Genomic DNA, 23,837 nt, shown 5'->3' on the forward strand with positions numbered 1-23,837 from the left:
CGCTTTGACGCACACAGCCGCCCGCGATGGGTTTAACAGATGTGCCCTCCTGCCTGCAGGAAGGGCAGGAGGCCTTGGGAAGGGGCGACCAGCAGTGCGAGCGAGGGTTTGGGTGGGGAGACGGTGGGTGGAGAAGTTTTTAAAAAGTCATACAAAGGGACACCGTGGGCTTGTGGCTGAGGCAGGGAAGTACTCGAGGGGGCAGCGTGGCAGTCCGGGGGGAAGCCCGGAGGGTCCCGGTGGTGCCAAACCTGGTCCCCCTTGCCCCCCGGGGCCGCCCCCCCAGCGCTGCCCGTGCCGGCGGCGCTGGGACCCGGCGGAGCCGCACAGGCCGGCGAGGGGAGGGGCGGGGCCACCCTCCACAAGCCAATCAGCGCAGGATCGCGGCCAGTTCATTTGCATTCGGGCGCGGCGTAGCCAATGGGAGCGCGGGCCGCGGGCCGCGCTGCGCTCCAGCCGCCCCGCCCGGGCGGCAGCGGCTCATTCGGAGAATGGCCGCGGCCACAGCGTGTGGCTCTCCCCCTCCCCGCCCGCCCCGCGAGCAGCCGCCGCCGCGCAAGCGGGGCGACTCCCGGCGGCGCCAGGCTGCCCTCTTCTTCCTCAACAACATCTCCCTAGACGGGCGGCCGCCCTGCCCACCCGCCGAGAAGCCTCCGCTGCCCGCCGGCCCGGGCGAGGGGGAGGAGGCGGCGGAGCCGGCCGGAGCGCCCCCGCGCCTGCTGCCCCCGCCGCCCGTGTGCCAACCGCCGCCCGCGCTGCTGCTGCCCGGCGTGCCCCCGCTCGCCGCCGCCGCCGCCGGAGCCAAGGGGGATGTGGACCCCGCCCGCGGGGGCATCTTCCTGCCGCAGCTGCTGCTGGGCGGCCCGCTGTGCCCGCCGCCCCCGGCGCCGCCCGCCCTGCCGGGGATGCTGGCGGCCGCCAAACCGGGCGCCCCGGGGCTGCTGAGCCCCTCGCAGAGCGCCGCGGGCGGCGGCTTCGCGCTGGAGGCGCAGCGGCAGAGGTGAGTGAGGGGACGGGTCTCGCCGGGCCAGCCCGCACACCCCCCGCCCCGGCCGCCCTGACCCCGCGGGGCGTGGGAAGCTCCGCGACCCCCCGAGGCCCTGGGAAGAGCCGGACATTCCCAGGGCCCTCGGCTGGCCGGCGGCTCCGGGAGCGGGGAGAGGGGCATGGGAAACGGGCGCCCCGGGGAGAGCGGCTGTGGGAGGCGGCGCCGGCCCCGCGGTGGCCCCGGGAGGGAGCGGAGCACCTGCCCCGCAGCCCGGCCGGAGGGGCGCGGGGATGTAGCGGGACGGAGGATGCCCCGGAGGGCGCAGCGGCGAATGAGGGGCATCTGCGGAGAGCATCGCTCGTTGAGGCTCTGGCTGCAGGTCTGCGGTACCCCGAACCTTGCCTCCTGCTTCTCCCCAGCCCCAGTTCCTGCGTTTTTCTGTTTACAGAAGCAGCTGACAGGGTCACTGCTAGGCAGGGCGCTTCCTTCGTGCAGCGGCCACACTGCTGGCTGGTGTCGTGCCTTCTCCTGCTCTCTCTGCTGCTTGTCTCTGCAGTAACTCCGGGTATTAATGAATTCTTGTGCGCTGGGAACTTGGAGGCAGCCTCGGGGAAAGATGCTCTGGCCTTCAGAGTAGGACTACTATTGTATTTCCAAGAGACTTTTATCAGCTTGGAAGTGTTGGTTTTCTAATCGACTGGAAGATGGGCACTTGCTCAGTTCTTGGGGATTTGAGCTCTGAAAGAACTCTTTTCAGGCCATTTCTTGCATAAACTGGTCTGTAAAGTGAGGTGGCCCTTTGAGCCTGCAGATAGGCAGTGGTATCAGAGGCTCTAAGTCTCCATGGTCTTTACAGTGGCTTCCAGAGCTTTGTTGGCAAGCTGAAATAGAGATGTTGTCAGTGCTTTAAGCTGGGGAGCTTGCTCATGGAGTTGTTGAGTATTCCCTTTCAGTGTGCATCTCCCAGTGGAGGTGTCCTGTGTATCCCCAGGGAACAGCTACTTGTTGGTTCAGGTGAATTTGAAGAAAAGTTGCTATTTGTCAGTCATGTCTGGGAGTCCTTGTGTGTTGTCTCTCCAGGGGTGTTTTTCCTTTTGAACTGTTATTTACCACACAATGCTTTTCTTGTAATGGAAGAGACCTTTCTTTCCTTACTTCTTGGGAGAAATTGAAGTTGGGCCTGCTCTCTGGATGCCCTGTATGCAGAGGTTGTGCTGTTGTTTGCTGCTTGTTGAGCCCGAAGTGAGGGTGTTGCTGTGGCACAGCTCCTTCCCAGCACTCCTGGTCCATAAAATCCAGCCCATGAATCACTGTGCAATTTCATTTCATTGCTTAATGTTGTAGGTAGGGCTCTTAAGTGCAAGTTTTGCATCAAGAGCTTTACAAGCACAGTTCCCTCTGTGGATATGGTATTCAAGGTGCCTGTGCCTGCAGAGTTCTGGACTGATAGAGTTCATGTAAATCATTCAATCCTTTCCCTTCCTGCTCCAAGTCAACAGAATGCTAAGAAGATATTCCTATGATCTTCTCATTTGATGTCCCCTTTCTTTGGTATCAGGTTTTAGCTGCTCCACAATAGTAATTCTAATCAATCCACCTGAAAAGAATGATGAATCAGAAATAAAAGGTAGAAGTGCAAGGGAGCAATCAAGGGAATCAAAAGGCTTCTGTCTGAGTAATGACAAAACAGAATATGATTATTTTTGCTTGGAAGAAGTGTCTGAAAGGGTATATTGTATGGCATTAATCAGTTTGTATACTACTTTTGAGGGTGATTTGGAGTGAGAGTTCATCTGGTTTTTATCTTTAAAGAAAAAGAGTATCTGCTGAAACTGTCAGACGGGAGAGCCACACATTTTCTGACTAAAGGACAATTTTATACTGCCTGTGGGGGTGGGTTAGACCCAACATATCTTCTTTTTTTGCTGACAACTTGCAGGGTGAGGGACTTGGAGCACTTGTTTTTTTTCACTGAACAGTTCTGTGCTTTGTACTGCAACAGAGCATCCCTTCATCCCCATGAAGCAGAGGCATCTCTTGGTGCAAATACACTAGGAATGATTTGGGGGTCTTTGTTGCTGGATGGGGGTGGTTATGCTTCTTCCCTTCTGTGTTAGGTGAGCTGTTTGCAAAACAAGATTCAGAAATCAACAATCACAAAACGGGTTTTCTTTTATGGGGACTTGGGAATTTAGGTATTGTTTTGCCATGTTGCTATTCTAGATTGTTAACTGCCTGCATCATGCAATAGTACAGGTGTGTGAGGTTGTTGGAGGGAAGGGGGAGGTGGAATCTGTGCTGCCACTCTGGGCATCTAATCTTTGGTGCCCACTGTAAGGCAGGTGTTCTCCTCAGGGTCCTTTTTGAGTTACTGTCAAGAGCTGCTTTGAATTGTCCTGGTTGGAACCTTCCTTAAATGCACCGGGAGCATGGGCTGAAGGGTCTCCAGATTCTGTTCCTGTTCAGTGGCCGATGCTGCTGCAATCCTGTGCTGTGCCTGGGGATTTTATTGTGCTGAGGCTTGCCCTGATCTGTGAAGATCTCTAGAACTGATGGTATCATTGGGCAGAGTTTTATTACAAAACTTGATCTTGTTTGACTTGATTGAGGAGTTGCAAGAAGCTGATGAGACCGGTCAGTGTGGCTTGGGGCAGGTCGTGACAGCACCTCTGCTAGAGCTGGTGGTTAGTTATTAGCAATGGGCAGGACGTTCAGTACAGCCCAAGGAACAAGAGATCTCACCTGATGTAACCTGGAGTTCCTTTGAGTTTCTCAGTAGCTGTCAGGTCCTTTAGGATGGAAACTTCAGGCACGTTCAGTTTGGATGCTGAGTTTCTTCATGCTGCTGGCTGAGCATTATAAACTTAGTGACTTTAACCTTCCACTTTTGTTTTCCTAAGGAATCTTCTGTTTACAGGATCTTAAATTACAATGCTGTGTTACACCAGCTTGCCTAATCTGCTTGCCATCCTTCTTCCCTTCTCCTTTTCCATCTTGTTCTGTTCTTTTGTTCTTTCAAAGAACAAGCCTCACAGAAAGCAGTGGATGGAGGCAGCAAACAGCGAACAAATCGGCATTCACAGATTTTTAATGAATTTCTGCAGCTGGGTCTGAAACTGGCAGAGCTTTCTGGGGAAAAACAGATAACAGAGGACCCTGGAAATAGCCAGGTTATGAAAGCATGAAAAATGAAAACAACAGCTTTGAATGTCAATGCTTGTTGTGCTTCTGAGGTTTCAGTACAGTGTAATGTAAAGCAGCTCGTTTTGCCATAATTTGCTGCATTTTGCTGGGCCTAAGAATAAATAGAGAGTAAATTATTTGCAACTGATGCTTTAATGTCCTTGAGAGTTCAGTGGTCAGGGAGCTGAACTGAGTGTTCGTGATAGTTCAGTCATTTCTGATTTATCAGCAAATTTAGGTCATTTTAAGAGTGGGAGTTTAAACAGTAGTTGGTAACAGCAACACTTTGGACCAACTCTGCTTTTAAGTCTTAATTGGATGCCAGATTGCTGACATAGATGTGATCAGATTAGTTCCTTGGGTGGAGGAGCAGGAATGCTTGGTCAGGATTTTATGCTTATGATGGTTAATGTGTTGTTTTGTCCTACTGTCAGCTTAGCTGCTGTTGTCACTTCCAGTAATATAAATATTTTTATAAAAACCCCTTTTCTAATAAACAGATTTTGTTGAGATGGATAAAATATTTTGAAGTCTTAGTTTTAATTTTGATTCTTATTGGAATAAGCTCAGCATGTGGTGCTTTTCAAGAAGCAGCAAGATCTGTCAGAGGTGGAAAGCTTTGACCTTTCAGAGGTGAACAGTAGACTGGGATGTGCTGCTCAGGGCTCAAAGTGAACTATTCTAAACCTGAACTTTATTTAAAAGTCAGCTAAAATGTTAAGGCTGCAGTCTCCTCCCCAGCAAGCAGGTTGCTTCAGCAGCTTTCTCTCAAATTTGCAACTGCAGGTGAATTGCATGTGCCCAACATTAAATATTTTATAGCTACCTGTAGTCATTCCCAGCCAGGTGTATTAACAAGGGGAAGTCATTTCTATGCCTAGCAGGAAACTTGGAGATCAGAAAATCCATGACCCTGTATCCTGCACACCTCTGTGAATAGGTCTGGATCACACAATCTGAGACACTTCTAGCACCAAGGTTATTTGACCTCTTCAGTTAAGAGGCTTTAAAGTAACTTTGCTCTCCAGGCAGGAATAGTCTGTGCAGAGTGAACTGTACTTGCAGCTGATTTTACCTGCAGATGGATTCTGTAGCTTTTCAAAGTGATTGTGCCCTGGCAACAGGTTTTGGGATGTTGCAAGAAAGGGGGTGCTCTAGAAGTGCTGGTTCCACCTTTGCTTTTGCCTTGCTACCAGCTCCAAGTTCCTCTCCACAGGAGGTGATCAGGGTGATCAGAATGATGGTCTTGTGCTTCAAGTCAACGAGTCATCAGTCAAGAAGAAAAATATTGCTAAATAAAATATAAAAAACTGAATAACTTAATTTTTGGGGTCCTGTTTAGATCTCCAGTGAGCAAGTCCTGTAGGAGTGTTACAGTCAGAGTTTCCTTTATCCTGCTGTTTCACTGCTGAGGACTGGAATGTATTAAAATCTTCTATAGCAGCACAACATTCCTGGCTGTTTAACATTTTACTTTCAAGATTTACTTTACAGGCTTCCTTTGAGTTAGGAAAATTAACAAAAGCTTCCTTGGACCATTATTTTTCAAGTGTAACTCTTGACCCTGGAGCCTGCAGGATATCTGTGTACTGGGTTAAAACATCATTTCTTTGACTCACATTCAAAATCAGTTATCTCCTCTCCCCTCTTTGCCTTCCTCCCCCCGGATCTCAGCTGGTGAAGTGTCTCCTCCCCAGTCTGAGCACTCAGAGTTCCAAAGCTCACACTGAGCAGCAGCTGAGGGCTCTGAGTGCTGGTGAGAAGGACATATATAGGTTGTCAGTGTTCTTTACCAGTGCTCTGCTTAGCTCCAGAGTCCTCCTCGATACTTCCAGAAGTGTGGGCTGCCCAAATTTGGATCTGCTTTGCCAACTGACAGGGATGGACATCTCACCCAGCTGTGGGTGAAGCTTCTTCAGGGCTGTGTGTGCTCTTGGCACGGTGACTGAGCTGGTTCAGAAGAGTTACTAGCAGTGGTTCTCAGCTTTTTGTAATTTTCTATGAACTGTGGGATGAGGCAGTGTTGGAAGGATCTTTGCCTTCTGTTTTAAAGAGTAGTTCTGAGGCTTTTCTGCTCTGGGTTTGGGTATCGTTTCTTTGGCTTGAAAGGGAAAATTAAACAGGTGGAGGGAGAGGAAGTGACTTGCAAAATTCTCTATTGTGTTTTTTTATTTCCTGTGTTATATGGGTTTTAGATATATTTAGTATATTAAATGTAATTATTTAGTTATATATAGTATATTAAATCCTGCATTCCTCCTGCTTTCCATCTGTCAGCCAGTTAAAGCTGTGAGGCCGTCAGGCTGAGTGAGCTTGAAGATGTTTTTGAGCCTTCTTTTGAAGGTTGTTCTGACGTTATTGGGCTCTGTAGTTTGAGTTTCAAAAATGCACAATGAAACTTGGGCTCTTTAATGAGCACAAGGTATTGTTGATAGAGCAGGTGACTGCAGAGGGAGGGTGCTCTGCTAAAGCTACTCTTTCATGCCTGCTCCTCAAACACAGAGCTCTAAACTCCCCTAACCTTTGGTTTATAGCTGTTGTGTATTTAACCTACTTAAATTATTATAGTTCATTCCTTGGAAAAGGTTTTAAATGAAGAAACTTTATCTGGTAAGTGCAAGCAAAGAAAAGAGTTTCACAGTGCAGCTCTCTGATTCACAAAACATACTGAGTCTTCTAAAACCAAAAGCTTGCTGCTGGCTGACCCTGCTGCTGAGGCTCTTCTCCCCTCTGCAGGAAGTGCTCCTCTTGTTCAGAGTGGTGGTACCCAAGGTGTACCCAAGCTGCAGACCTGTCTCAGAGCTGGGAAGCTGTTTCATGTTGGATTCTCCACAGCATGGGCTGAACTGCTGCTGGTCAGAGTCAGAGCTGCTTGCTCAACAGCATGGACAGATTTGCACTTGCTCTGTTGAGGTTGCTACAATTAAGCATAAAAATTTTGCCCTGGTGAGGCTACAACCTCTTGACTGTGGGTTGAAGGCAATGCCTGATGAGGTGGGAAGAACCAACTGCCCATAAAAACACTCTAAACTTGCTTTCACTGGGTTACGTCCAGTCGCCTGTTTTAAATCTTCCTCTCCTTTCCAGTTAAAAGCTTCTCTTTTTCTTCTTTCCTTTTTTTGTCCTGCAGAAGGCTTTTATTGAACAAAGCACATGATGAAATGACAGCATCATCTCTCAGTGAAGTGCATGAATATTTCTAGCATAATGCCCACAGTGTCATCAAGGACACACTTTGCATCTCATGTGCCTGTTTTGGTCAGCAGCTCAGTGCTTAGTAAGCAGAGCACAAAAACACAGAGAGAGCATGTTGTTGAGCTAGGAACACCTCCAGAACCTGGTAGAAATTAGGAGAAATACTGGTGGTGTCCTGGCCAGCACATCTAGCCTGCTTTGTGAGAAGCAGCAGGGATTTTAGGATTGGGCTCTGGGCACAGCAAGCCTTACATCTGGTTTGGTGGTTCTGTCGCAACAACTGGCTTTCACAATGCTTACTGGAAGGCATTATTTTATCCTCAGATTGTCTAAACACTCTTAGCAGCAAAGCAATATGATTTATGAAACACAATGAATACAAAACTCATTTTCTATTAGCTCTTAATCATATATGGTTGTGAATCAGCAGTGAAGTAGCAGCTGCTGTGAAGATTATCTAATTTCTTTCCTTGTTAGTATTTAAAACTCTCCAGGCTTACTGAGCTTCCCACTTACTCTGCCTCCACCTTCATTCAAATTATACTTCAATTCTCTTCCCTCTCATTTGTCCCACAGGCTGTGTGACACATTCTTTCGTTGCTTGTGGTCTTGGAGGAGTGCAGCAGGGCAGTGTTTGGAACCAGCAGGAAAGGCCCTGGTGCCCTTTTTTGAGAACAAACCTTGAATAAGAACAAAAAGGTGGACGAATTAGGCCTCCTCCCTCATCCTGAGGTCTCACAGAGGGACCTGTTCTGAAGCCCAAAAGTACTTTTCATGCTCATGTGGCTGATTTCAGTTCACTTTTTTAAAATTAGGATTACGGGAGGAATAAATTAAACTGCCCCCTCTGTGAGATTTGTACTTATTCTCTGGCACTCTAATACTTAACAAATGTCAGACAGAGCTCCTGGGACAATGGCCTGCAACCAAACTGCATAAAACAGCAAGTAGCTGACTTTGTGAAGAAGGAGCACTGAGGTCTGTGCTTACTGTTGGTGATGCCAAGTGTTCTCTCTGCTGCTGCCTCTCAAGGAAATCAGAGCTGAAACCATCTCTCCATGGAAATGACTTGCTCAGTGCTGGGCACTTTTTGGTACAGATTCTTTGTGAAGTCCTTTATTTTACAAAGACATGTTTTTTCATGTGATTCAGTATAAGTGACTGACTTCATTTTGGCTTTAATTACTGAGAACTTGTTGCTATCAGAGAGCTGTACTCAATCTGCTTTTGAACAGGAAACTCATTAGTGTGAGCGCGGAGGGTGGTGAGGCACAAGAGCACTGATTGCAGAACAGGGATGCTCCCACTCACACACTCTGGGATGCAAGCCTGAAAATAGCAAATGTCTCCTGGACAGCATGAGAAATGGCAACTGCTAAAAAGTAAGCTTAAAAACTGGGGCTAGTTTTCTTAATCCCTTGGTACCTGTATTTTACCTAGTGAAATGCAAGCACAGTTCCTATCTGTCTCTTGGCTTGCCTGTAAGGAATGAAAACAATACAGCTTAATCTTTAAAATATGTCTTGGAAAAACAAAACTGACAGGTATGTCTTCCTATTGTAAACAGGATTTGGGATCTGGATTTGTTGTGCAAATTACCTTTGACAGTTGTTACTAAGCTAGTAACAAAAACCCAATAAATTACTTTTGTCCTTGTTATATTAATAACTCATCCCCTTGATGGCTGTGATTATCCTGAAGCCTGTAAAGAACCTTACAAAGGGACATCATATTAAAATAAAACTCGAGTGAGAAATAGGAAACCAAATTCTATTAGGCCCTAATTTTACACAGTAATTAAAAATCCTTGACCTCCCCCATTCCACCCATCTATTAGCAGTGTGGATGGCTAAAGAGCAACAGAGGATATCAGCCTTGCTGCTAATTTTAGCCCAGTGCCTGGGGTATATGCCTGCGTGGGTGCAAGCAGCATCAGCAGGGCAAGGGATACAGCTCCATCTGAAGCCAAACCACACTGCTGGGCCCTTTGGAGCAGGTTTCCAGTCAGGTTACTGTCCAGCTTCTGCAGCTTCTGTGAATGGTTTTGTCACAGGGCTTGGTGATGCTGGAAGTGATGAGGACAAGAAGTCCTGGCAGGAGATGAACTCTGGGTGCTCTGTTGGTGAAAGCAGCTGAACACGGATGGAACTCCAGCTGTGTGATAGGCTCAGAGTGCAAATCTGTCCCTGAGAGTTAAATCAGGGTGGGAGGAGAATCCCAGTAAGGTTTTAGAAACGTCCAATTTCACCCGTCAGGAAGGAGCAAGGCCAACTGGTCTGTTCACCTGGTGTGTCAGAAATGCAGGAACCAGAAGAGCAAAATGGAGAGAAGCTTCAAAATGGCCAAATGGCAGCTGCACTCAGGCTTGAGTATGATCATTTGCCACTGTAAAACCCAGTATTAGGGGTTAAGGCCCAATATTAAGGTGTTAAGATGAGATTTGTGCGGGCTGTTTTTTGCAGAACCTGGGAGTGCTGAGCAGGGTCGTGACTGCCCACAGGGCTGCCCCACTGTCCCAGGACCAGGAGTGGAAACCATGTCTGGTAGCACAGGATTAGCATGTCTTTTATGTTCAACCATATAATGCTAAAGAATTGGAGACATGGACTTTCAACTACAGCAACATCCCAAAACTTTACTATTGTCCTCTTGGGTGTCTGCAGTATGTGTGGGAAGTGGGAAAATACTCTTAGCAAGCCATCAGAAAGGTCAGTGCTCTTTAATCTGGAGCTGTGACTTAACCAGCTTTTTCCTTTCAGTTCGTAAGACGGGACGTGTAGGGATTACCGGTGCTATACATAGATTGCTCTTAGCTGTGTCCTGTCCCCCTGGGAGCACTTAAAGAGCTGTGTTAACCTTGAGGCTGGGGATCCCACATACTGCTTGTCAGAGTTTCTCTGACAGTGCTTGATGGGACACTGACAGGACCAGTAGAGGGCAACTCTGGAGCTGGAACCACTCAAAAGTTGGGTTTACTTACTGGCAGATCCATCAGTAAGGATAAAAGTGTGGGGTGGCCACTGCTTTCCATGGCAGGAGTCAAAATGTAGTGCTGAACATAATTTGTTGCTGTTTTCTCTGAACACAAGGGAGTTTTGTGGGCTTTTTTAAAGTGCGTGTTTAGCTCGTATGGGATTTGGCAGCCACGTTGGATTGTGAGTCCATGTGTGTGCATGGAGATAAGAAGCCAAGGCGTAATCCAGAATTCCTCTGCTTGATAGCCCCTTATCTCTGGGCATGTGTGTTTTCTCTCGTGGTGGGTCCCCTTCAGGTGCTGGCTGGGTAAACACAATTGCTGGTTTTAGTGATCTGGGAGGGTCCTGTCTTGGCCTTTTCTGGCTCCTGAAATAAAGGGCTGGGAAGCAACCCAAAGTGAGCTCGTGGGATGTACAACCCAACCAAACCCTGTATAGCTTGTCAGGGCAATAGCTGGTACTGGCAAACAGCACGTTTGAACTTTCTTTAGGATACTGTTGGAATTACAGCGCCATGGAGCCCATAAACATTTTAATATTGGATACCTCAATTTCTGAGTGTCAGGTTGCATTTAGCAACAAACACACTGTCTGTGTAAACTGCTTAAAATCCTTTGAATTCCAGTGGATCAGGCCATAAGCAGGAAGTGTTATCCTAGGTAAAGCTGCATAGCATGGGATAGGTGACTTGACTTTTTTTGTCATCGAAGCTGCCAGTCACTGGAGTGATGCTGTGCAGCCTGTTGTTCCAATGTGAGTTTGTTGTATGAGGAGAGCACTCAAGCTAAAGCAGATATATGTGTACATATATATGTATAAGATTACTCTAAAGGTGTTACATTTTGTGTATACTCCAAGTACTGCACTGGCAAGTCTTTTGGACCTCAGTGTTGCTGTAAAATGTTGGATTGAACATAGAAACTGTTCAAGGTTCTCTGGATTAGCGAGGGGTCTTTATGTACACCCTGTTTTGAGATTTGAGGAAGAGTGTCTTGTTTAGCATCAGGGATTCCTTCAAGGTGACAGCTTCACTGAGGACAGAAATTATTTGCAAGTGTAGCTAAAAATGAAGTTTCCTGTTGGCAGAGTGGGGATGAGTCATTGTGGTTCTGAGTCATGGGGTGGGATCTTCCCTTTGCTGCATCAGGGTTTTACTTCCAGATGTATTCTCAGAGCAGCAGGTATAGGTGTTTGTCACTCTTGTCCCTGTTACTGAGAAAACAGGGCAGTTCTCAGAATGTGTAAGGCCCTGGCTGGGTCTGCACCACCGTGGACACCCTGCCTTGACACTGAGGGTGGTTGCATCTGCAGCACTGTGGAGTTAGTGAGGCTCTAGCCATGGCTTTCCCAGTCCATCCTGTTACTCACAGCAGCATCCTTTTACAGAACTACATGTTTTTTTTGTACCAGTGCCCATTGGCATTAGCTGTATTTTCCCTTTGCTTGCCATACACGGTGTCCTTCTGTCTCCAGCCAGCCAGGTCTCCCCTGGGAAGGCAGGAATACTGTGGATGTTACCAACTGCATTTGTGCCAGGAGCTTTGTGATCATCTCCTCATTTTGTGAAGGAATTTTTATTGCCTTTTAGATGCCAATGTAGACTAGAGAAACATATGTTTGTGAAAGCATTAAATGCTCCTCTGCCGATCTTGTTGAAAAGCAAATAAGCAATAATAATTTTGAAACTGAAGTGCTGGGGAAAGGTGTTGAAGCTGTGCCAGGAATGTTCTCCAGTAGCACCTTAATGGCTGTTGATTTGCAGGAGGCAGTCTCTAGCAATACTGGAGGTGTTAGTCCTGTAGAAGGATTTACCTCTCTTGTGTTTACAGACAGGGACACTAATTTTATTTCCTCCTACCTATTTCAGTCACAGGCTTTTCTTTCTTTTAAGAATGCCAGAGCAGCTGAGAGTCTGCTTTGATGCAGTTTACATTGTTTTGGTTGTTTGGTTTTGTTTTGTTTTTTTTTTTTTTGCCAGAAGTTGATATTGTCAAACCAGGATCCTGCAAATTTTGTCTCCTTTGCTGTTTCTATGCTGACTTTCACAGCAGCACTGTCTGTTAATTGAGTTACTGTGTCACTTGGGAAGAAAACCTTGGACTTCAGCACACGTGGTTGTGCTAAAAGTGTCACACAATGTATGCTTAAAGAAAAGAAGAAAATATGGAATCTGATAGTTGTTGTGTCAGCATTTTGCTGGTGGCAGTTCAATCAGAGTGCTTTGTTCTATGGAAATTGCAGTTATAGTTGCACAATTCATTTGGAAACCAACAAAGAAGGACTTGTCTTGAACAATAGTAATGTATCTTACTTTGGCATGGTCTATTTTTTTGCTTAAACGTAATATCCTATTACTGTTCCACTAACTCACATGATTCCTACTATTATTCTTGCATCTTCCATTCTGGGACTTCAGATGGGTGCCAAATATTTTTTGCTTCCTCTAATAACCCTCTCTATTGTTTTCCGGAGAGATCTGTCAATTTTATTGAGCTGCAGTTATGGGCTCTCAGTCTGCTGACTCCTGCAGCTGGAGACAAGTGTTCTGAACCCAGAATACACACAGGTGTTTGGTCATCATACAGATATACCTATATCTGAACATACATTAATAAAAAATTACTTACTCCTTGCCTTGAAGGGAGGAGCTTTTGGTGACATTTCTTGTCACATTTTCAATGAGTATTTGGAAGATTTTGATGTTTAACTTAGATGTAGGTGCCCTTTTGTGTGGACAGTAGTGAATGCTCTTGTTAATGAAGTTGGTATAAATATGTATTTCAAGGGTCCTAGAGGGGGAGACAAGTTCTTGGCCTTTTTAGGAACCCCAAACTCAGTTAAGCACTCTTGCAACAACAGCAACAACAAAATCCAGAACACCTGCCATTTGTCCTAAGCGCTCATAGATCTGTTGCAGTTCATAAACTCAGAGGCCATGAACTAATATTGTTCACTCTTCGTGGTGTTGTACATTTTACAGAAGGCGTTTTATCTCCCAGCGCTGCTCTCTAGACTTTTTAGAAGACATAGTGGAATATGCCAGTGTACGAAGGTACTTTTTTCAAAAGCAGCATTAACCTCAGCTCGTTGCATGCAGTCCTCTCCTCCCTCCACCCTCTTCCACACCAGTATCTGAGGTCCTGCATGCTAGTGCTGCCATCTGATCATACAACTGGCATGACTTCTTTTCAGAGCACCTAACAGATTTTGGGGTTTGTTGTTCTTTTTATCATTGCAGAACCAAGCATATATCTGGGTCTCCAAGACACAAAAGTCTGAAGAAGATGCACTTCATCAAGAACATGAGGCAGTATGACACCAAAAACAGCAGGTAACTAGTGGAGATCGAGGTTCCCCTTGTGCTCAGAAGCAGATTCCAGTTCCATGGAGTTAGACATTTAATATCAGTGGGAATAAGGGGCTGTCCTTGGGGCCTCATTAGTTTTATGCAGCCTTCTATCAAAGGCAGTAGGTGCTCATATCTGCTACATTTGCAGCAATACACTGAAGGTTCTGCCATCCTACTTTGGGAATATTAAATCATTCTCTCATAACACCTTCCTTATCTCTTGCACACAGAGAGGTCAGAGCTGAGGAGGATTTAAGGAGAATGACTTGGTTTAGTTGAATTCTTGGTTCAGTTGGTGAGCAGAAGAGAAAGGGGAGGCTTCATGCATGTTTATTATTAATAGAAGTGTGAGGTTTCATCTAAATGTAAAATATTATCTGCATATTTTCACAAGGTTTATATAAAAATTACATAAATATAGACATGTATTTAAAGACTCTCCTTTGAGGAGCTCCCATGGTGATGGCAGTTCCTGTAGGCTGGGCTTTTATACAGATCTTAACCCCAAGGACCTGAAGACTCAGCATGAAACCTCTGCTCTTCTGCTGCTTTCTGAAAACAACATCCATAGCAATATCTATGTGACTTCAGAGCAAGATAAGAAGAATCTTGTGTTCATAGTCCATAAAAATCTGCTTTGTAACTTCTGGATCTTAATTCATATCCTGATCTTTTTCCATCTGCCCACAGGATAGTGTTAATCTGTGCTAAACGAACACTGTGCGTGGCTTTTTCTATCCTACCTTACGGGGAGGGTTTGCGGATCAGGTGAGTCTCTAGAACTGCTTTGTGAAATGTCGGGTCTGTTGTTTAAAGAGATCTTTTCAAATGAGTGTGGTTGGTGTAGGTCTCCTATTTTGAAGCAGTTAAACTTAATTAACTTACCATTCACGTGTAAGGACGAGAAGTTGCTGTCAGAGCAGTAAAACCAGATATTGCCAGAGCGTTGAAGTCATTCAAACTCTAAGAGAAAAATACTGGATAAGGCAGACTGTTCTTCCAGTGTTTATTGACATTTTAAAGCACTCCAGTCCTGTAAAATCTCTGGAATCAGCTTTAAACAGATGATGTGACTGGCTGCTATGTAGGATTTTCTGAACTCCTAAAGTGGTAAAAAATCAACTGTCTTTAGTGCCAGCAATGGTGTCAGCAATAAAGCACAAGGAGCATCAGGGAAGGATGCTGCTGCCTTCACTGGAAACCCTCAGGGTTTTATCCTGAATTTACACTTAAATAAGTTTAAGATGCTCTTCTATTTCTCAGCTCTAAGCCATGAATGTCACTATTTGCAATCTAAGAGAAGCTGAAACAGTTTAGACTGATTCAAACTGCTGTTGGTGTTTGGACCACATTTTTGTACACAGCTGTCAGTATGATCACTTATGAGGAACAGAATCTGCAAACTGGATTTCCCTGCATCTTGGCTCAGACCCTTGTGAAATTTAAGTTGATTCTTTGAAGGTCTGTAACCTACAAATATACCATAGAAAATACTAACTCTATTATGATCCAATTCTGGCTAAACAATTGTGTTGTCACTTCTGTCCTGTACGTAACTTACGGACTAAGGAAACGGATGCTTAGCGGTGGGAATTGTATTGTATGCAAATACATTGCCATAAAAATAGTTGATGGGAAAATAGTCCCTCACATAATAGAAAGGCAGCAAGGTCACTGGAGCTATTTCAGAGCAGTTCTGAGCACTGGGCTGTTCTGCTTGTAAGATGGCAAGGCAGTTCTTCAACTGAAAGCTGTTTTTTTTGCATTGGAATATCGGTGATAAAGCCACGTGCTGCCATCGCTGACACAGTCCTGTAGCTTCATTCTTAATTTGTGTGCACAGGGGTTGGGAAATTGCACTTGAAAGGCTAATTTCTAGTTCTGGAAGACCAGTAATGTATGTCATGTTTGCTGTTAGGTGTTTGAGCACCAGTGTGTTAGTAGTGGTGTGATCTTGTGCAAAAAGACCATATTAAAATGTTTTGGTAGGTGTACAGATTTTAGTACAGATTTGCATTAAAATGAGATTAATAACTCCAGGTTTTGAACAGAGTAGTTAAAAATCCATACTTTCTTGGAGGTAGGATTGAGAGGTTGCCCTGTTCCCACACAAGAGAACTCTGATCAAGTTGTTGGCTGTATCTAGGGAATATAACTGATGTTTACCACAGAGGAAACTGGGCTTGTGCTGCATGTTCTAAAAGTGCACTTTCTCACCTGCCTGTAGTGATCTGAAAATGGAAGGACAGAAGCAGCGACATCCTTCTGGGGGAGTTTCAGTCTCTACTGAGATGGTGCTTGGACTGGAAGGAGTCGAGCTGGGTGCTGATGGCAAGGTAAGGACATTTATTTTTTTTCACCCATTTCATGCTGGGACAAATCACTTAATTTATGCAGTGCTTTGCTGTCCATAAAGTGAGAGCTGTGGCTTTTCAGAGCAGTGGAAGTTTTAGATCCTTAGTTTGAAATTTTGGTCTGTGATAATGTTTCTTCTGAGGAGGCTGTTGAAGCTTGTGATCACTTCTGCCTCCATTTCTGGGGAACTGATTTGACTTTGCTATCTCAGGCAATGTGTGAGTGGTTTTGATAGAAATATGGGGGAAATTTATACCCCTTTACTTAAATTATATACTGCTGGAATTTTACTGATGTGATTCTCCCCCCCTTTTTTTTTGCCTCTTCTATAACTGAAGTTGTGGAAACAAGGCATCCCTCATCCAACTTTTTCCTTTCCTCCTCTCCCACAGTTTCAAGGTCCCCACTCCCAAATACAAACTCCAGGGGCTCTGAGTTGGAAAATCCTAGATGTCTAGAAATAAGCTTTCCAGAAAATTTCCTCCCATAACTACTGTAACTTTCTCTTCTTTAAGGTTGTGTCCTATGCAAAATTCTTGTACCCAACCAACGCTCTGGTTGTTCGCAAAGCCGACAGCTACGGTGCTGTTCCCTCGTGTCGAGCCACAGCTCCAAGGAGCCTTCCTGGGTCAAGATACAAACCTGTGACAGCAAAAACGATACCAGCAGGGACAGACATTGGTAAGGACACATGCCAGCTTTGTCATCACTCATACACAGCAGAAAAGCTGAAAAGACACACATTTGTCTGAGAATTGCAAGTGGTCAGTGTGTTATTGGGATGGATGTGCTGCAGCTGGAAGGAGACTGGTTTTAGCAGAGGCTGGTAAAGAAGGCTCATCAGTGAAGTCTAAATGATGAGCCCTAGGACTGAGACTTCCACATGTTCTTTACATCCTTCATATATCAGGCCTAGTTCTGATTATACCATTCAAGGATTGCAAAGCTTTTCTTTGAAAATGTAAAGTTTTATATGACTCACCAAGAAACACCTGGTGCACATGGATCAAGGTGGTTCTCCTTGTCTTCTAGCACAGTAACAATGCATAAGCCAAAGAGTTTGTGCCAAGAATCCCTTCTCTTGTGTAAAAGAGCAAAGCTGACAGCTCTGTTAGATATAGGCAAAAGAATTTGGTCTTGTGCTGTTGTTTTCTGGGTATCTTTGTAGATGACAAAAACCCAGTTTGCAGTAAGTCTGAAACAAGTGCATCAGGCAATGTGTGACTTCAGCTGCAGTTTTCCTGTACTGTGAAATCTGCCAACACTTAATTTTTACTGTTTTGGAAACCCCAGGTGGCTTTGCCTTTGATTTTAAACAGATTTCTGTGCTGCAAATTGAATGGGTCTTAGGAAGTAGGGTTCAGACTTTGCCTCTTGATCTTGTGACTCAATGTGCTTTCCTCATTCCTTCAGGAAGTGAAGCTGGGGAAGCTGCAGAGTACGATCCAAATCTGCTGGATGATCCTCAGTGGCCCTGTGGAAAACATAAACGTGTTCTCATCTTTGCCTCTTACATGGTGAGTGACTGGCACACCTGAACAGGGGAGTGAGTGAGTGCCTGGAAGATGCTCCTATAAAGAACTTCCTTGAGGAAGAAAAAGTTCTGGCTTCTCTGATAATTGTTTAGGAAAAATACAAACAGTTGAGTTGGTACAGTGAGTTTGTCAATGGCCAACCTGACACCTGTTTCCATGTTGTCATTTCCTTCTTGCTTACAAGTTTTTTAAGACTTTGTAGTTGGGATTCAGCATGTTCTATTAAGACCTTTCAAAAATGTTAACCTGTGAATTATAAAACTCAGGTTTGCCTATGCATTAGTGTCTTTGGAAGACTTCTTTGGTTGTCAATCCTGTTCAGAAGACAAATGATAAATTTTGCCTCTTGTGTTTCAGACTACAGTCATAGAATATGTGAAACCATCAGACCTTAAAAAGGATATGAATGAAACTTTTAGAGAGAAGTTTCCTCATATCAAGTTGACACTGAGCAAAATTAGGAGGTAAGAAATAAGCATCTTCTACACAGTATGAGGCTGCTTTTATCTTCCACTTGTATGGAGCAAATACTAGATCTATTAATAGCATATATGATTAAACACTAATCTGCTGTTGCCAGTTGAGCTGACTGTAGGATGACAGCCCCGTACAGGAATGTTTAGGGTGCTGAGAAAGGCTAGCAGTTGGTTTTCATAGTTGCACCTAAAAGGGTTTTGTTTCACCAGCTGTGGTGTACTAACACTACCATCCAATTAACAGTGAAGCAGCATTAGCTTTGAAACAAACACTTGTAACCTGATTGCTTGGCTGCAGTTCAGTCCCACTCCAACTGGATTGGCTTTCTGGGCCCTCTGGCTATTTTTGCCTTTCAATTACCAGACTCACGGATAACCATGGACTCTAACAAGAATCTTGGATTTGTGAGTGTTAGATCCGGGAAGTCTCGGTAAAGAAAAGCATTTTGTGAAGGCCACGCAGAATTTCTCGTTTTCCAGTAAATGCATCTGGCCACTCCTTGGTGAAATGCACTGTTGCACCTTCAGAGAACTGTAATCTTGCTGGTGCTTGTTACAGGGTGATTAATGCAATCAGGGCCTGCTGAAATAGCAGCTTAAACACTATTCTGCTGAGTCACCAGGTGTAACTGAGCTCCAGGTGAAGGTTCTCTAGGGCAGTCTGTTTGCTGCCAGGGTCCTGCACAGTATTCTTCGAAGCTGTTTGGGGTAATCTCTTCACACAGAGAGCTTGCAGGTGTGGCATGGGTGGCAGCCAGGAGAGGTACATCCACCTCCAAGTCTTCCTTAATGCTGAGGTGAAGGGCTGGCTGTTATGGGGAGTGTGTATACCAGGCTGCTTTCCCCTCACACCTGGCTCTTATACGAGGTCTGTAGTAGACAGGTTCTCTACACAGCAACTGCTGCCATCTGCACAGCTCTGATTTTCTGTAGGTCAGAGTGGTTCAGCCTTACGATATGAATCACAAAGCAGTTGGGAAGCCAAGAAGGAATCATACAGCAATAGCCTGTGTGTCAGTGAGGCAGTGAAGCCCTGGTTTATGGGCAGAGGACGAGGAACTATTCTGCCACAGTGGATGTTGTCAGCCAGGTTAAATCAGTTTGTGCATCAGCACCAGCTTGCTGCCAGCTGGACTTTTTGACTCTAGAATAATATTTGTCATGGTTTTCCAAATTGGAATCTTGCCCATATGCTCCTCTGAGTTGCCACGCTGCAGTACTTCTAGAGCATTTCATAAAAGCTGTCATGTTTGGGGGGTATCTTTTCTCCTGTCCCAGTTTGAAGAGAGAGATGAGAAACCTGAGTGAAGAGTGCAATCTGGAGCCCGTTACTGTCTCCATGGCTTATGTTTACTTTGAGAAGCTCGTCCTCCAAGGCAAACTCAACAAACAGAACCGCAAACTGTGTGCTGGTGCTTGCGTTCTGCTTGCAGCCAAGATCAGCAGTGATCTCAGGAAACACGAAGTTAAACACCTTATAGATGTAAGTACTACCACACTTGTTTCAGGTCTTGTCAGAACCTTCTGTCTAGTTCATGGGTGAAGACAAACATTAAAGCCAAGATTTCTAGTGGTGAATGCTTGCATTTAAACTGGCTCTTTCAGATAATTTTATGTCTCATTAGAACCCTTGATTTCTTTTTTAAGTTCATTAAAACTATCTCACTGGTGCAGGCTGGTGTCTCACTGATCCTACAGTAAAGTTATTTTAGCACTTGCATATGTTTGCCTGAGAAGCAGTAACTGTTGTGTGGGTGTCACAGCTGAGCTGGTAAGCTGGTTTACTTGTCTGATCTCTGGCAACACATCTTGATTCTGTAGGTACAGCTCAGGCTGTGCATCACTGACTTCTGTTTTTTTGCTGTCTTAATTTAAGAGTGCTTTGAAATCATCTGGATTAACTGATTCTTCCTCCCCCTCCTTTGTTTTGTTTTGTTACTGTCATAGAAACTAGAAGAGAGATTCAGATTCAACAGAAGAGATCTCATCGGTTTTGAATTCACCGTCCTTGTAGCTTTGGAACTGGCTCTCTATCTTCCTGAAAACCAAGTTTTACCTCATTACAGACGGCTCACGCAACAGTCTTAACCAAAGCTCCGTCCCAGCCGGCAGCTGGCGGTGCCAGGGATCTCATCCCTGGATGCTGCTGGTGGAGGTGCCACTGGCCTCTCCCTGTGGCTCCAGCTCCTTTGGAAGGCTGCAGGGTGTTGTTAAACTGTCGAGTGGTGTGTTATGGACACGGATGCCAAGCCTGGGGGATGGTACGAGAAGAGTTAATGAACTTTTATTTTCTTTTGGACGTTTAAAGCACAAATATTCACCAGTCAGCTGTCATGGCTGTTTATTATTCCTTATTTATCTTTTTGGTTTTACTGAAACTGTTCTTCCCTATGAAGAATACTATGGTATTGGTTCTTTTTTTTTTTAAGCCTTTATTGTATTCCTTGAAACTAAAGGAAGCATCACTTCCATTCCAGTGCACCATAAAGTTCAGATGTTTCTAAGAATCTTCTCACATTTTTACATTAATGAAATGCATACTTTATTTTTTTAAAGATGTGCCTAAAACTGACTGGTCTGGTACCAGTGCTTTTTAAGTTAGTTCTGTCATTTAGTGGGGAATCCTGAATTTGTATAGCCATTTATTCTTTACCTGCATTGGCCTTGCATACAAGGAAAACAATTCCAGTATATCTGCACTAATGATACACAGGGCATCTGTTCTATGATTCTATAGATCTATAAGTAACAAGACTGAAATTACTCTGTTCCAGTTCATTTACTATTAATACCTGAAGCATATACATTTTACTTAAAAAGATGGTTTGAGAATCTGTCATGAGGTACCACATGTTGAATGAGGTAGCTGGGAAGTGATTGCCATCCTAATTCACTCTTCAGTGGAAGATGAATGCTCGACTGAGGGCGATTTGCTGTCAAATGTATCATTTAGGATTTTTATTTGTTTCACTGTTCTGTAGCCTGAAATAAGCACCTTTTTAGTATGACTGTATTATATATGGTCTTACATGCTCTGAGCAAATACGAAGTCAGTAGAGTTACTGCTGCCAAACGAAGCCAATGAAACAAAGCATGCTCGATATTTAAAATGCTACTTTTTTTACTCGGTTCTTCCAAGCGTTGCATCACTGTGATGGTCCTCATAGAACTGGCATTTCTTGCACATCTGAGCAGCCACTGGTGACTGGTGCCCAGCAGTGCTCTAGTGCATATGCACAGGTTAAATAACTTCTCTGAACATTGGCTATTCCTGCGTTTATTTTCTCAATATCCAGGTTGGGAATGAATTCTTGATTGTCCTTGGAACCTTCTGTGGTATTGGCTCTTGGGTTTATTTTCTGAAGCAATATTATAACTAACTGTGTCAGTTTGCAAGGAACAAAACTGATACTTGGCTATTCTGACTGAGAAATTTGTAATTTAAGTTTGACTTCTAAATGAAACTCCAGACCTTGTGCTGAGGTCAGGGACTTGTGATCTAACATGTAAAGTAATGTAAATTCCTGTTCCTTGTATTAAATGTTGGTTGTAGCCAAAAACAAAGCTGAATCTTTGCTCTTCAGCCTTGTTTGTTTGAAGCTAATTTGGCTTCATTAGAATTGCAGCAAACTTTACTGGAGCCCCTTCCTCTAAGCAGGGCTCAAAGTGTATTTTTCATATATAATAGTTACAGTGATTATCAAATCTTTTGTAACTGTGTTCAGCTGTATGTAGTTTCAAATTATTTGTGTAAAATTTAATATGCTTGTGATTTCTCTAACACAGAAGGACTTTCCAGTCTCCATAGGTGAGATAGTAGCTAATAGCTTAGATAATAAGCTTGCCAGTTATCTTCCAAAAGTTTAAAAACTTGCCTACTAGTTGAACTTTCTACTGAATATAACTGTGCTTGCATGCAGAAATAGTGATTTACTAAACATCTAGTGTATAATGAGCCTCCAAATTAGCAAACAGTGGTGGAGACAACTGAGGTGGTCCAACACATCCTCAAGGCATTGTGGAGGGGACAGAGATACAACTGAGCAAAGAAATTTCTGACAGAGTGTCTCCAGAAAAGCTTGCATAGTGTGAATGAAATGAGAAAGTATCTTTTCTCTGGGAACTTCTTTGTTTAGTGTATAAAGAGTTTTCTGTAACAAAATTAACTTTCCTTTCTCACCATCTAAGGGAAAAAAATGCACTTTGGTTTGCTACACTTTGCAGTCTCTATTCAGTGGAAGTTTGTCTAGTTGAAGTGGCCATTTGGGCTGTAATTACACTCCCTAGAAACTATGGCTTCACGTCATAAACCGGCAAGCTTTTGTTTTCTTTCAGGAGAACAAATTAGGATAAGGAGCATTAAATTACAGAATGCTGAATGTTGTCTAATAGTTATTCTAAAACTTGGCTTGGGCACGCAGTTGAGTTCAAAAGCTGGTGGGAGCACAGGCCAAGGATGACGCAGGGCAGCGAGTGCTGTGCCAGTCTCTGACAGAGCCTGGGGTTGGGGTGATCCTCCCAGAGCCAGAGCCTGGGGCTGGTACGTCGAGCACCTTGTGTGTCTGTGCAGAAACTGCCCTTCTGCAGAGCAGAGCACACCAGCTCTGTGTGTTTGTGTGTTGGTTTTTCCTGTTTCTAGAGCGCAGCTCGCCGTCCTGTGTGGGAATCTCTCTCTTTTCACCTTAAAGCTGCCACCATGTGGCAAAGGACTATTAGTACGTTGTCTGTTCATAAACTCAACGTGGGACCCAAAGCAAGACCCAGATCTGGTGGTTTACGTTTCACAGCCAAACTCCTCTTGCTCTGAAGAGAAACAGGTTTACGCTCAGGGGGGTCTGGTGCTGTGTGCAGGTGCTGCTGGGATGGCTCAGCATGGAGAACTCTCTTGATAAGAGGCTGTACATTTTCCTGTAAACAATACTGCTCTGGTTTTGTCATACTCCATTATTTAAATGTCTGAGTTGTAGCCTGGTTTGTTAGTTGTGGGTTTTTTTCCTTTTTCTTTCTGTGAAATTAAGATGCTGTGAAATAAAACCTGTTTTCGTACATGTTTTGTAACCAAATGTCTCGTTTTGGAATCACAGAATTGTTGGGGTTGGAAGGGACCTCTGGAGATCATCCAGTTCAGCCCCCCTGACAAGGCAGGGTCACCTGCAGCAGGTGCCACAGGAATGTGTCCAGGTGGGTTTGGGATGTCTCCAGAGGGGAAGCCTCCATGACTTCCCTGGGCAGCTGTTCCAGGCTCTGCCACCCTCAGTGTACAGAAGTTCTTCCTCATGCAGATGGAGCATCTTTGTGTTTTTACAGCCACTGCTCCTCCTGTCACTGGGAACCTCTCAAAAGAGTCTGGCACCACAGAATTACAGAATGTTAAAGAGTCTAAAGGGACCTTAAAGATCATAGGCCCACTCTCCTGCCATGGGCAGGGACACCTCCCACTAGCCCAGGCTGCTCAAGGCCTTATCCAGCCTTGCCTTGAGCACTGCCAGGGATGGGGCATCCACAGCCTCCCTGGGCAACCTGTGCCAGGGCCTCACCACCCTCACAGGGAAGAATTTCTTGCTAATACTAACCTAAATTTCCCCTTTCACTTTGGTACCCATTACTCCTTGTCCTATCATTGCCATTGTCTTGACAACTGCCTTGGAGATATTTATGTGCATTAAGGAGATCTCTGTCTTCCCCAGACCCTAAGCAGGCCCAGCTCCCTCAGGCTCTCCTCCTAAGAGATGCTCCAGTCCCTGAATCATCTCTGTGGCCTCTGCTGGACCCTCTGGCAGC

At 44.9% G+C, this 23,837-nt stretch overlaps 1 protein-coding gene across 2 annotated transcripts; it reads left to right on the top strand.

Annotated features, from left to right (window-relative positions):
* The first annotated feature begins 491 nt into the window (after positions 1 to 491).
* Positions 492 to 23,102, top strand: CABLES2 (Cdk5 and Abl enzyme substrate 2). 2 transcript variants are annotated; one of them, XM_071572768.1, is made up of 10 exons: positions 492 to 1,000; positions 13,322 to 13,393; positions 13,580 to 13,672; positions 14,381 to 14,458; positions 15,918 to 16,026; positions 16,561 to 16,726; positions 17,459 to 17,562; positions 17,938 to 18,044; positions 19,335 to 19,539; positions 20,004 to 23,102. In XM_071572768.1, exons 1-10 carry the CDS (start codon positions 492 to 494, stop codon positions 20,142 to 20,144), a joined length of 1,584 nt encoding a protein of 527 aa, XP_071428869.1. In that variant the 3' UTR covers positions 20,145 to 23,102. The 2 variants fall into 2 exon arrangements, with proteins under 2 accessions (XP_071428869.1, XP_071428870.1); XM_071572769.1 differs by lacking the exon at positions 13,322 to 13,393.
* Positions 23,103 to 23,837: the final 735 nt, after the last annotated feature.

The sequence above is a fragment of the Pithys albifrons genome, chromosome 18, assembly GCF_047495875.1.
Source record: "Pithys albifrons albifrons isolate INPA30051 chromosome 18, PitAlb_v1, whole genome shotgun sequence".
Lineage (NCBI taxonomy): Eukaryota > Metazoa > Chordata > Aves > Passeriformes > Thamnophilidae > Pithys > Pithys albifrons.